Raw genomic sequence first — 12,465 nt, 5'->3', positions numbered from 1 at the left:
CTGGTTAGTTTAAAAAAGAAAAAGAAATCTTAATTTTTAGGGCTCAGATGGGGCACTTTAACTGCACTTTTTTACTGCCATTCTTTACACATGTTCCTTTTTCTAGGGGTGCTGAAGCACACCTGTCTCTTTCTCCAAATTTTTTGTATTTACCAGTTTGTTCTTCATGTGAATCCAACTTGCTCCTCGTGGCCAGTAGGCAGAACTGCTGCCCACTTTAACAAGGAAAAAGCACTCTGAAGTGGCTCATTAATGAGCATTAGATGACTGACTATGAGTGTGGCTTTGAAAACATGAGAGGAAGGGAAAAATTCCCTGAATTCTCCTGGCTGTGTCAGAGTGGCTGCTGTGTCACACCACCATGACAGAGCCAGCGAAGAGGCAGATAATGCAAGGGAAAGTCATCTGCAAATTCACTTCTCGTTTCTCTCGATGTGCACTTGTCTTTCAGGGAAATAAATCCCTTCCCGCGTGGAGAAGTCTCTGGATCGCATCCCGGCATTTAACAGCGTGACCCCCCGTGGGCTGCGTGCTCTTGGGTTGCGAACGAGCACGTTCAGCAGCTTCCCCACGAGCCTCCGCCGTTCCCCCGCCCCATGGCCGTGTGTTTCGGGGTCCCGGTGCCCGGGCTCGCCCCCGGCCGGGACGAGGCTCCAAAGTCCCGCCGGAGCTTTGCCCGGAGCCGGGATGATCCCGGCAACATTCCAGGGGCACGGCGCTCCCGCGTGGCCGCGCTCCGCCACTGCAGCGCCGGCCGCCGGCACCCCCATCGCCGGCACCCCCATCGCCGGCACCCCCATCGCCGGCATTCCCACTGCCCTGTGCTCCCCCGCCCCTTGGATTCGGGACGCCCACCTGGCTCCCCCCTCCTGTCAGGGAGTTGTAGAGAGTGTGGAGGTCTCCCCTGAGCCTCCTCCTCTCCAGGCTGAACAGCCCCAGCTCCCTCAGCCTCTCCTCACAGGACCTGTGCTCCAGTCCCTTCCCCAGCCTCGCTGCCCTTCTCTGGCCCTGCTCCAGCCCCTCCATGTCCTTCCTGAGCTGAGGGCCCAGAGCTGGACACAGCACTCCAGGGGTGGCCTCACCAGTGCTGAGCCCAGGGGCAGAATCCCTTTCCCTGGTCCTGCTGCCACACTGTTCCCGATCCAGGCCAGGATCCATTGGCCCTCTTGCCCCCCTGGGCACACTCTGGCTCACGCTCAGCTTCCCGCTCTCCCCTCCGCCCCTTCCCTCGAGCCCCTCGGCGGCGGGGGCGGGTCCCGGGGGCGGGGCGGGGTTCCGGGGGGCGGGTCCGCTATGGTCACGTGGGCGTGCCGGCGGGGTCACGTGGGCGCGGTCCCGGGCGCGGTCACGTGGCCGCCCGGCGGCGGCGGCGGGGCCATGAACACCGAGCGGGACCTGGCGCCGCTGGCGCCCGGCGTGGTGCGGGCGCTCACCGACAAGCTCTACGAGAAGAGGAAGGTGGCGGCCCTGGAGATCGAGAAGTGAGGGGCGGGAGATGCCGGGAAACCGGGGAGGGCGGCGGGAATCGAGGGCGGTGCCGCTGCGGGGATGGGGCTGGAGAGGCCGACCCGGCTCCCCGGGGAAGGGCGGGGAGGGGTGTTGGCCTGCCGGGGCTCCCCGCGGCCCCGGCGTGGCGGGAGCCGGTCAGGGATGCTTGGGGTGGGTCCAGCTCCCACCGGGCAGGGGGCGGTGGGAGGGACCGGCCCGGCTGTGGCCGGTGGGAGCCGGGGGCTGCGGCGATGGGGATCACCCCGGGGGACCTGGGAGGCCCGGAGTAGGGGGAGGGGGTGACCCCAGTGGGAGCTGGGGGCTTTGGGGCTGGGGGTCACGGTGGGGGGACCGTGGGGATCCGGCGTGCCGGGGGTGACCCCAGTGGGAGCTGGGGGCTTTGGGGCTGGGGGTCACGGTGGGGGGACCGTGAGTCTGTGCTTGGCTTTTACCAACCAAAGTCTGCTTTGGGGTCAGACAGTTCAGCTAATCAGTCTGCAAACATGATTTGGGAAGGGTATGAGGAGGAAGAAGGCAAGGGCCAACCTTTTCTGCAGATCTCACAGGTTTAGATCATCCAAAACCCATCACAGAACAAAACCCAGCAGCATCTCTCCCATGTCCATGGCATTGAGCCAGGAGGGACTTGCTGCCTCTCAACTCAGGAACCTCCTTGTCCTCTGGCTGGTGATGCAGGAGCACCAGCTCCTGCTGCTTTTAGGCTCTCTGATGCTGCACTTCACTTTCCCTGGCTTTTTGCCTCGTTAACTAAATCTTGAACCCTTTAAGGAGGTCTGTAAACTTGTTCACATTCAAGCAAAGCTCCATCCATGAAATGGATGGCAGTAAAGTGATCACTCCAATGGTCTGTCTTACTTGAGCTTAGTGTGTTCCTCTATTTAGAGAAAGACTGGAGATGGAGCCATTTTCCCTAAATGAGCAGTTTGGGAGAAAGGGTCGAGCTGTAACTGTTGGAGAACTTACCTTCGGAGTAGGAAGAGTAGGGAGGGGCTGCCTGGTGCCCCTGGAGAGAAAGGGAGCAGCTGCTAAGGTCAGAGCAGAGCTGGTGTTCATAATCCTGGGAAGGAAAGTTCATGAACATTTTCTGTAATGATTTTCTGGATTATGAAGTGCGTGACTGGCCAGTGGCCCCTGTTTGGGAGAGAGCAGTGTGAGATCCATATAGTGCCAAAGAAACCTTGTATGGAATTAGGCAGTGAAAGCTTTTTCACCTTTAGTGACAGCGAAGGTGAAGGTTAGTGATTTAGGCAGAATTTTTGAGGGGCCCAAGTCTTGTATTGTAGATAGAAGTCCAAGAAAAATGGAGGAAAAACAGCACTGCATTGGCCGGGAATCGAACCCGGGCCTCCCGCGTGGCAGGCGAGAATTCTACCACTGAACCACCAATGCTACAGCTGGCTCCACAGCTGGCTCCACAGCTGGCTCCACAGCTGGCTCCACAGCTGGCTCCACAGCTGGCTCCACAGCTGCCTGTGCCTCCCTGCCTGGCCAGCGGCTCTGCCGCAGGGAAACAGGGACCAAAAGGCTGGACGGACGAGCTGGGACCTGGAAGCAGTTCCGTAGGCTGGAGCTCATTCATTTGAGTAGGGTGATGCGTTAATTATCTCTGGGTAACGAGCTGCAAGTTCCTGGGGCGGAGCAGGTGTTGCGTATGGAAACTGGGTTGGCTTTTTATTAAGGCTCGTGCTGTTTAGGAGCGTATTTAAATATACTGTTAATATAAAATTGAATGTATGAGGTATCACCTGAAGCAGTGTGTGGGCGGCTGGGAAAGGTCCAGAATCTTGGCACTGTGTGTGGGTCTGGTGGGCAGCAATTCCGTGCTGAGCTACCAGCACTCCTGCTCTGTGCTTAGCTCCTCTGGGCTGCTGTCCTGTGCCCTGCTGGGGATAAATGACCTGCCCTGTTGGAGAGAGGGTTTGAAGACCTGGTAACTTCTTCTCTGCAAGCAAACAGCTGCACTGGGGTGGCCCTTGAGAGCCCATCCTGGGCTTAGAGCTCCTGAGTGGTGTAGGAGGCTGCGGGCTGGAGCAGCAGGGCAGTGAGCAGGGAGAGCTCTAGTTTCACTTATGGATCCTGTCAGCATTCCCCATTTCATTACCCCTTTCTCTGGTGTTTGTCGTGGCTGAAAGTCCCCGTGGGGAACCAAACCCCTCAGCATTTGTATCGGGCAGAACCTAAAACCCCCCCCGTGTGCTCTCCTCTCCTCTCCCCAGGCTGGTGCGAGAGTTTGTGGCTCAGAACAACACATCTCAAATCAAACACGTCATCCAGATCCTGTCACAGGAGTTTGCGCTCTCCCAGCACCCCCACAGCCGGAAAGGGGGACTCATTGGCCTGGCAGCCTGCTCCATCGCCCTGGGCAAGGTGGGTGCGGTGGGGTCTGGGGCTTGTGCAGGTTGTGGTGTGAGAACAGCAGTTCCTCCTGGGTCAGTGTGATGGGGAGACTCGGGCTGGCGGCCCTGCAGCTCCCTGGCTCCCTCCCTGCCTCGCAGCGTTCAGCTGGGTCGTGTTTGAGTTTTCCCAGCACACCCAGCTTCATCCTTTGGGCCCTGGAGTGCTTTCTGGCCTGGGCTACATCTTGGCAGCTCCCCCTAGGCATGTTTAAAGTGCGTCTGTCCATCCCGAGTCTCCAGCAGCTGGACTAGACACAGCAGGTTGGGTGCTAATTCGTGTTAACAGAGCTGATAGGAGTTGCAGCCCTTCCCCCTCCAACCCCCAGCTCAGGCAGCCCCGGCAGCACGAGCAGGATCTTTGGGAAGGAGGGCTGAGGTATGGGCAGGATGTTTGCAGTACGTGCCAGGGCAGTGCCATCTCTTCCCTGTGCCATGCTCCTTGGCTGAGCAGTCTCCTTGTGTCCACCAGGACTCTGGGCTGTACCTGAAGGAGCTGATTGAGCCGGTGCTGACGTGTTTCAATGACGCCGACAGTCGCCTGCGGTACTACGCCTGCGAGGCTCTCTACAACATCGTCAAGGTGGCCAGAGGCTCTGTCCTCCCGCACTTCAATGTGCTCTTTGATGGCCTCAGCAAGGTAAGAAGCTTCCTCTTAAACCCCCATGTGCTTTTCTTTCCCACACTTGAGTTCTGAGGCTTCTTCCCTAGTCCTCGACATCTCCAAGTCAAACAAACCGGGTTGTCCAAGGTCGGTGTTCCAAGTAAACTTTGACCCAGACAGGTCTGAAGGACAAAATGAGCAGTTTCCACACGGTTTCACTGATGCTGTGGGTGTGGAGTTCACTGTAAGATACCTTGCTCTCTGCTCATCCTCACCTCCAGGATGTATTTTCCTGCTCCTTGTTGAATGGTGTTCAAAAATGAGGCTGAGAAAGCTGCTGCAGGCGAGGTGGCTCTGCAGCACTACAGCTTTGTGGGGTCTGTAGGGTCAAAACCATGTCTATGTCTTTGCAGATTTTCACTGGTAACTTGTATTTCTCTGCTTCTTGAGAGCGTGACTGGCCCATGAAAACCTGCATAGCAGGGGGAGGTGAAGTTTGCTTGGTATTCCCCTTAGGAAGTCTCTCAGGAGAATTTGGTGGAGCCTAATGAGAAACTGGAGATAAAGGGTCTTCTCTCTGTCCATCCCTGTAATGCCAGAGGAGAGCAACAGTCCTGTGAGCCTGCTGGGAGCTGCACTGCAGAGCAGGGAGCAGACCTGGGACCCAGTGCTGCAATGGCTCTTGTTTCTGTCGTTCACAGCTGGCTGCTGATCCTGACCCAAATGTCAAAAGTGGCTCCGAGCTCCTCGATCGGCTCCTCAAGGTAGTTTTGCTCTCCAGCTGAGAGTCCTTGGTGTAGGCTGGAGGCATGTCCTGGTGGGGGATATGTCAGTCCCTGAGGCTGCAGGTGCTAAAAGCATCCCAGCTCAGTCCTGTGGCTGCTGGTAAAACATTTCTTTCTCTCACGGACCACAACCTCTTGGATTGAGGGTCTGGGGGCCTTTTCGGGTGGCTGGATGGAGGGGCTGGTGGGTTATCCGAGGGCCACATGTGCATTCAACTCCTGGGAACTGGGGGAAGCAAGGTTTTAGTCTGACCGGGTTTTCACCCTTGTCCCAGGCAACAGAAGGGCTGTTCTTCTGCTATTCCTTGCCCAGGCGGGTCATTTTGTGAGCAGAGCTGCTCTGCTGCTGCTTTGGGGTGCAGGGCTTGGTTCCCATTCCTGTTGTGTCTGCTGACAGGCTTTTACTGTCACAGACCTCCCAGTTCCTTTTTTCCTGCTGTTTAGAAGCGAGCAGCTCCCTCCCAGATCCTGCCCTCACTCCTCTTTATCACACCAGTTAAACCAGTCTCCTGCTGCAAACCTTCCTGCCGGGAGATCAGCTCCGCCACACCGGGGTGAGAGACTCGGCCAGGCAGCAAAATCCACCAAGCGTGTAGAAAGAGCTTTAAAGGAAACTCGGGGACTTCCCCACCCTGATATGTGTGGCTGCATCAAAAGTGCTTGCTCATGTGTGCAGCACACCACTGAGGCATGAGTTGGAGATGCTCCCATCGTCCTCCTGTTCAGCCAGGCTGCCACACAGCAGGCAGGAGCATCCCTCTCTGGGTCTTGCTCAGTCCCTGCCCAAGGGGGGGAGTTCCTAGCTCATTGCCTGAATAAACTGCGTGGTTCCTTCTCCCCAGGTCTCATGACCTGCAGACTCGTGCATCAACTGGTTGTCATCTTTTTCCTGTCATGTGCCTTAAAAAGACAGGGTGGGGTGTCTGCATGGACATGAGTTGGCAGCCATCCCTCCTAACACCCTCTGCTTGGGCTCTGCAGGATATCGTGACAGAGAGCAACCAGTTTGACCTGGTGGGCTTCATCCCACTGCTGCGTGAGAGGATTTACTCCAACAACCAGTATGCCCGCCAGTTCATCATATCCTGGGTAGGTGCACGGGGTGCCACATGTTCATGCCAGTCTGAACTCCAGAATATTGTGTCACATCAGCTTCCTGTGTCTGGGCAAACTGCAGATGTCCATGGCAATGTGTGAGCTCAGGCACCTGGATTTTTTTGGGCAGGTTTTTAAGCCAGCCGAGTTTTTAACCTTCTTTAAAAGGGCAGTTCCCTGTCACCTTGCTGGTGCAGTCACAGGGACATCACACTGTGCTTCTGCCAACCTGTTCAGGACACTGCACACCAAGTTAGAAAGTACAGTCAAAGTGTTGCTTGTATAAATAGACATACTGTGGTCTAGAGGTTATAGTCTACCAAGGGACAGTGCCAGGCTGCTTTCCATCACCCAGCAGCGATGGAGGGATGTTGCTCTCTGGGAGGCAAGGGATCCCCCCCTTGCTTTCTCCTCTCTGTGCAGGGCAGAAGCTCTTGGTGCCTGGTTGGAGTCTGAGGAGATGCGTGTCCCTGGACTCTCAGCTGTACCACTGCCATCCCAGGTCTGCCTGCATGTGTCTTGGCAGTCATTCCTGATCCCTGTGTTGTTTTACAGAGCTGTGATTGGAAATGTAGCAGTGCTGCAGGCTGATCACTCATTTCCTGTGCCAGCTCAGCTGCTTCCTGAGATGGGCAGCTCCACGCTGTCCTTTTTTTCTTCCCCCCATCCCACACAGCTCAGCTCTGAATTCCTCAGTATCCTGCCAGATTCATGCTGGTGATGTTACTCAGCTTCTCCAAAACTCACCTCTTCTTTCTTACTCCTCCCCGAGCTAGATCCTAGTCTTGGAGTCTGTGCCTGACATCAACCTCTTGGATTACCTGCCAGAAATCCTGGACGGGCTCTTCCAGATCCTGGGAGACAACAGCAAGGAGATACGGAAAATGTGAGTGTGAAGGCTGGTGGGGTGTGAGGGCTGTGTCATGTTTGCTGTCCATCCATCACCCTCTTCCTTGGTTTGCAGCTCTTCTGTATAACTGCAGCAAAACCCCGTGGGCGTGGTGGGAGGCGGATTGGCGTGGGTGGGGGATCAAAGTGTCCTTGGCAAGGGCCTCTCCCGGCTTGTTGTGGCTGGAGAGGACACCCTGCTCTGTGCCTGGGGGACAGACTGTTTTGGCTTGGTTGAAGCGTTGACTTCACAGCCACTGTGCTGCTGGGATGGGGTATGAACTCTCTGAAGAAGCAGCACTTGAGCCTCTCTCAGCAAGGCAGAGCTCCAGCCCAGCGTCTCCTGGGTGGAGAACAGGAGCAAGCATTGGGAGCTTGCTCCATGTATACGCTGCTGATTCCAAGATGGAGGCATTTTGAAGCGCAGGATTGGCTGTGTGTTCTCAGAGGGGTCAGAGGATCCTGGTGTTTTGTGCTGGGAGAGAGTGGCTGGACCTGTTTTGTGGGGCATAAGTAAGTGGCGAGACCAGCCTCGGCCTATCCTCCTGCCAAGCCCTTCTGGATCCTCTCTGTATCTTTGTTTCCCAGCATCCACATGTTGAGGAACCAGCACTGAAAACTTTGGATATTGGCTGCCCAGCTGCTCCCCTCTGTGCTCCCCATCCCAGGCACCTCCCTATCCACAGTGGCTGTGGGGAAGTTTTGGGAAGGTTTGGGGGGATCTGGGCAGTCATTGCCTCTGTCCTCACAGCTGTGTGCAGTCCCTGCTGTGGGGCAGGATGAGCTTCTCAGCCTCGTCCCTTCCTGGCCCTGCCCCTGTGGGGAGGCACTTCTGCCGTGCCAGCAGCACCCTTCCATGTGACCCTGCAGGATTGTCTCCGTAACTTCTCCCTGACTTCTCCATCCAAGGGGACCGCGCGCTGACCGGCTGCTCTGCCTGTCCGCAGGTGCGAGGTGGCTCTCGGGGAATTCCTCAAGGAGATCAAGAAGAATCCCTCCAGTGTCAAGTTTGCAGAAATGGCCAATATCCTGGTGATCCACTGCCAGGCAGCGGGTGAGTGCACAGGACCGAGCGGTGGCACCCAGCTCCTGGTTTGTGGTGGGAGGCAGCTCTCCCACAGTTGGCACTACTGCTGATGGCCCAGACACGACACAGGTCTGGCATCCTCCCAGAGCGGAGGGGCCTGAAAGAAAAATATCTGGCTGTGCATGGCACCTGTGGATATGCAGCACTTCTGGAAGGATCTCCTTAAGGGCTTACCATAACCTCTGGTGGCACGAGGTGCACAGGCCGGACAGTTGGATGTGTGTGGGCTTTGTGCCAGTGCTGCAGTGCAGCTCCTGTGGGTCTGCTGTGTAGGCAGTGGCAGAGGGTTACAGCTGCAGCTGGATGTGTTTCCTGAGAAGGGTCTTGTCCCCAGGTTGTGCTCATTGAGCTTAAACTGCTCTTTAAGCATTGCTGGGTGGGAGTGGGTTTCTTGGGAGATTGCTGGCTTTTCATTAAGCTGACACTGTTTAAGCCTAAAACCTGGCCTTGCATGAGCAGAGTGCCCCAGAACTTGGGGAGGTTGTTAAAAACCCAACTCTAGGAACAGTGCTTGACCCAGATACACAGATGCAAGGGATGTGACAGTGGAAATGTCCTTATGCATTGGTAAGCTTGACAGAATACTTGTAAATGAGAAAACCTTCATTAAAGTTGAAGGGGTTAACTCTAAAACTTAATGATTGTGTTTAATCTCAGCCTCACTGCAGATTCAGGTCTTAGTTGATCTCCTCTGGGACTGAGCTTTCCCAGGCTAGGGTCTCTCTGGATGGAGCAGAGGTAGCTCCATGCTTGCAGGTGGTCATTGGCTTATGGGGTTTGCTCAGCTGCCAGTGCTGTCCTTTCCCTCACCCTTGCTTGTCTCCTGTCTTCCAGATGACCTGATCCAGCTTACAGCCATGTGCTGGATGAGGGAGTTCATCCAGCTGGCTGGCCGGGTGATGCTGCCCTACTCCTCAGGGATCCTGACCGCGGTCCTGCCGTGTCTCTCCTACGATGATCGCAAGAAGAGTATCCTTGTAACTCGGAGCTGCTCCCATTCCTGCTACAGCAACCCACAGGGAAGCACCTGCTTCCTGCCCCTGGGGTGCAGGTCCAGCTGCATGGCTGGAGAGGGCCAGGAGAAGTCCTCCCTCCAAGTGCTAACACCCACACTGGCCATTTGGACATGAGGGGGGTTGCAGTAGCTGGGTTGGGGCAGCCCTGGTGGGGCTGTGGTGGCTTCTCCATGGCTGGCATCTACCCACATGTGTTCCTTACACTGCCTTCACTCAGACATCAAGGAGGTGGCAAATGTGTGCAACCAGAGCCTGATGAAGCTGGTCATCCCAGAGGATGATGAAATGGATGAGGCCAAACAGTCAATAGACATACCAAAGGAGCCCACCCCGGAGGAGTCCCTCTCCAAGCCAGAGGCAGCATCCAGCGGTGAGTCCCCATTGATCTGGACCGTTAGAGGTGTGAGGAAGGTTAAGGGAAGGTTCTCAAGAGAAGTTCCTGAGTTGGTTTGGTGTCTTGAAGCAGCTCAGGACATGTGGGACCTCTCTGCTTTCTTTGGACCTCTCTGCTTTCTGTTTCGCAGATCTCTGCTGAGAGAGACCCATCTGGTGCAGTCTTCTTAAGAGGGTCATTGGTCCAGCCTGGAGCCCAAGTGGTGCTGCAGTGCTGTGTTCCCTCATGAGCATCCCCATCCCCTCACCATCCTCCACTTTGACTTAGTCATTAAGTTGACCTGAAAAAGATCATTTATAGTTCGAGAGCAGCTGTTGTCATCCAAAGGAGAACTCGGAGAGCTGTGTTTGTCCTGGGGGTGCATCAACATGCGCATGAAGGGTGTTGATGGTGGACAAGGGTAAAGAAAGGGAAGGAGAAGGATTTTGGATCCTTTCCAAATTCATGGTGCTCTCCAGACCATCCTGTGGATATTGTCCCAGTCCTAAAATTTCCAGACGTTTGTAAGCAGACTGGAAGAGCTGGAAGAGGGTTCAGTGGAGAAGAAACTAAGCAGTCCCAGTGCACCAATGCCTGGAAGCAGCAGTGGCTTCAGCCCTCTGGCATCCCTTGGGTGCTGTTGTCCTGGCATGACTAAACACTGCTTCTGGCACAGCACGTCTTCGTTGTGCAGGTGTGCGAATTATGTGTGCGACAGTTAAATCACGTGAGCTCAGCCGTGCTGGTTTGGGGCTGCACCCTCAGCCCGGTGCTCTTCTGTAACACACCCGCCAGCGGAAAACCCTGCAGTGAGAGGGAGCAGGGGGGTGGAATTGAGACGGAAGGGTTTCCGTGTCCTGCTGCCCACGGGGAGGCAGGAGCAGGCTGGGGCAGCTCCCAGGGCAGCATTGGTGGTTCAGTGGTAGAATTCTCGCCTGCCACGCGGGAGGCCCGGGTTCGATTCCCGGCCAATGCAACGCTTGTTTTTCCTCCTTTTTTGCTTTGATTTCTGTCCATAACGTGGACCCAGGCACCTCATAATCTCAGCCTAAGGAAGCACCTTAATCTTCAGCAAAAGTGCAAAAGCTTTCACTGCCAAACGCCATGCAGGGTCTCCTTCTGGAAGGGATAAAGCAGAAAATGCGCTGCCATAGCACAGCAGCAAAAACTTTTCTTTTTTACTCCTCATTTGTCCCGAGAATACCTCCTTGTATTAAAATCTGTCGCAGAAGAGCTTTAAAACATCAACAGGAAACTTAATTGCTTTAATCTCGACCCCTCTGGGGTTAAATTTCACCTTGAAGCAGGCAGGATCAGAAAAAGCTGTGATGCTTTTCCATCAGAAACTCTCAGCCCTGCTCCCTGGGAGTGCTGATGTGGCGGTGGCGCTGTCTGTGTGAGTAGAGGCTGTTGGCACAAGGGGGCACAAAGAGTCAAGTTCATCCTGCAGTGCTTTGTCACTGTGCTTGCAAGACCCAGTTTTAGCACCGAGCAGAGACTGAAAAGCTGTTTGGGTGTCTTGGCTTCCACATGGAGTCAGGCTATGGCCAGGTGGAGATGTCCTGGGTTGGATTCCACCTTCCCTGTGTGTGTGCTATCTCAAAGTGTTGAAACCAGGACAGTTGAAGGCAGCTCTGCAGTTCTGGGCTACTTTCAGAATGATTAAAACCATTAGAAGGATGTGTCTGAGTCTTTGTTACAGAAGAGGAAACCCAGTTTGGGGCAGAGGTCTGAAGCTGTGCCACCTGCATTTTGCTGGGTAGGTGCAGTCCTGTACCAGCTTCTCTGGCAGCAGAGAAGAGCTTGACAAGGAGTGTAAAATGCTCACTGCAGGCAGAAGTGATTCTTTGGGTCCCCAGACCCTCAAACAATGGCTTGTGATGTCTTTGCAGAAGGTCATGTAGCTCTCCAGCCTCCCAGTCCTGCTGTCCAACTTCCCTGCCATCCCACTAACTGTGTCTCCTCTTCTCCTGCCCCCAGGGTCTTTGGATGCGTCTGGTGACTCCAGCAACAGCAGTGTCTTCACAGTGACCAGGTAGGGTCTGTTTGTTGCTTCAGAGGGGCTTGACAAGAAGGGAAGGCTTCTCAGGGTACAGACAAGGACTGACAGATGCAGACAGAGCTGTGAGGAAGGGTGGGCTGAACTGGGAAGCAGTTGGGGTCTCCTGGGTCCCAGTAGGGTGGATGCCTAGGGATGCTCTAGGGGTTGACTTCTCTTTAAAGCTTTTGCACCAAAATGTCTTGAGTTTGTGGTAAACCGAGGTGGTTTTTCTCCTGAAGAGACTGGGAGGTTGTCTCATTTATGGCTCTTCTAGCTTGACCAGTACAGAAGGCATTTGGTTCCCTTCTGCCTTTGCAATGGAATGGTGGGAGAGGAACTGTGTGCTCGTCTTCTGGAGGCACAGAGGCCTCACAGGACCGTGGCACGTGAACGGTCTGGGGCTGGCAGGAGAGCCTGGGGGGCACTGACCCTGCTCCAGGCTGCAGCCTTGGCAGCCCCCCATGGCACCACGGGGCTGTGGGGCTGGATCTGGGGCCACAGAGGTGAGCGGTCTTGCACCCCTGGCAGCCTTGCGTGGCATTAGTCAGCCCTGCACCAGTTCTGTGCCCAGCACGCTCTCTCTCAGTGTCTCATCTAAATCATGTCTCCTGCAAATACCTTTCCTCCCATCCAGCTGTCTGAATTTGGGGACAAATCCATCTGCTCTAATAGCA

General features: G+C 55.5%; 1 protein-coding gene and 2 non-coding genes across 3 annotated transcripts in view; 2 read left to right on the top strand and 1 right to left on the bottom strand.

The window, feature by feature from the left end:
- The first annotated feature begins 1,344 nt into the window (after positions 1-1,344).
- The window catches only part of VAC14 (VAC14 component of PIKFYVE complex), a 57,737-nt gene continuing 46,616 nt past the window's right edge, over positions 1,345-12,465 (top strand). The window contains exons 1-10 of the mRNA XM_039380859.1: positions 1,345-1,481; positions 3,726-3,876; positions 4,375-4,542; positions 5,208-5,270; positions 6,273-6,380; positions 7,163-7,272; positions 8,222-8,328; positions 9,196-9,330; positions 9,595-9,747; positions 11,731-11,785. Of these exons, the coding sequence (XP_039236793.1) occupies positions 1,378-1,481; positions 3,726-3,876; positions 4,375-4,542; positions 5,208-5,270; positions 6,273-6,380; positions 7,163-7,272; positions 8,222-8,328; positions 9,196-9,330; positions 9,595-9,747; positions 11,731-11,785 (1,154 nt within the window). The 5' untranslated portion in view covers positions 1,345-1,377. The remainder of the gene's footprint in view (positions 1,482-3,725; positions 3,877-4,374; positions 4,543-5,207; positions 5,271-6,272; positions 6,381-7,162; positions 7,273-8,221; positions 8,329-9,195; positions 9,331-9,594; positions 9,748-11,730; positions 11,786-12,465) is intronic.
- Positions 2,828-2,898, bottom strand: TRNAG-GCC. Its single transcript has one exon. It is a non-coding gene; the product is annotated as a tRNA-Gly (tRNA).
- Positions 10,656-10,726, top strand: TRNAG-GCC. Its single transcript has one exon. It is a non-coding gene; the product is annotated as a tRNA-Gly (tRNA).

This window comes from Pipra filicauda, unplaced genomic scaffold (genome assembly GCF_003945595.2).
Source record: "Pipra filicauda isolate LSUMZ 115617 unplaced genomic scaffold, ASM394559v2 scaffold205_size1947385_pilon, whole genome shotgun sequence".
Taxonomy (NCBI): domain Eukaryota; kingdom Metazoa; phylum Chordata; class Aves; order Passeriformes; family Pipridae; genus Pipra; species Pipra filicauda.
The sequence above is the reverse complement of the archived record's forward strand: the minus strand, read 5'-3'. Positions and strand labels throughout refer to the sequence as shown.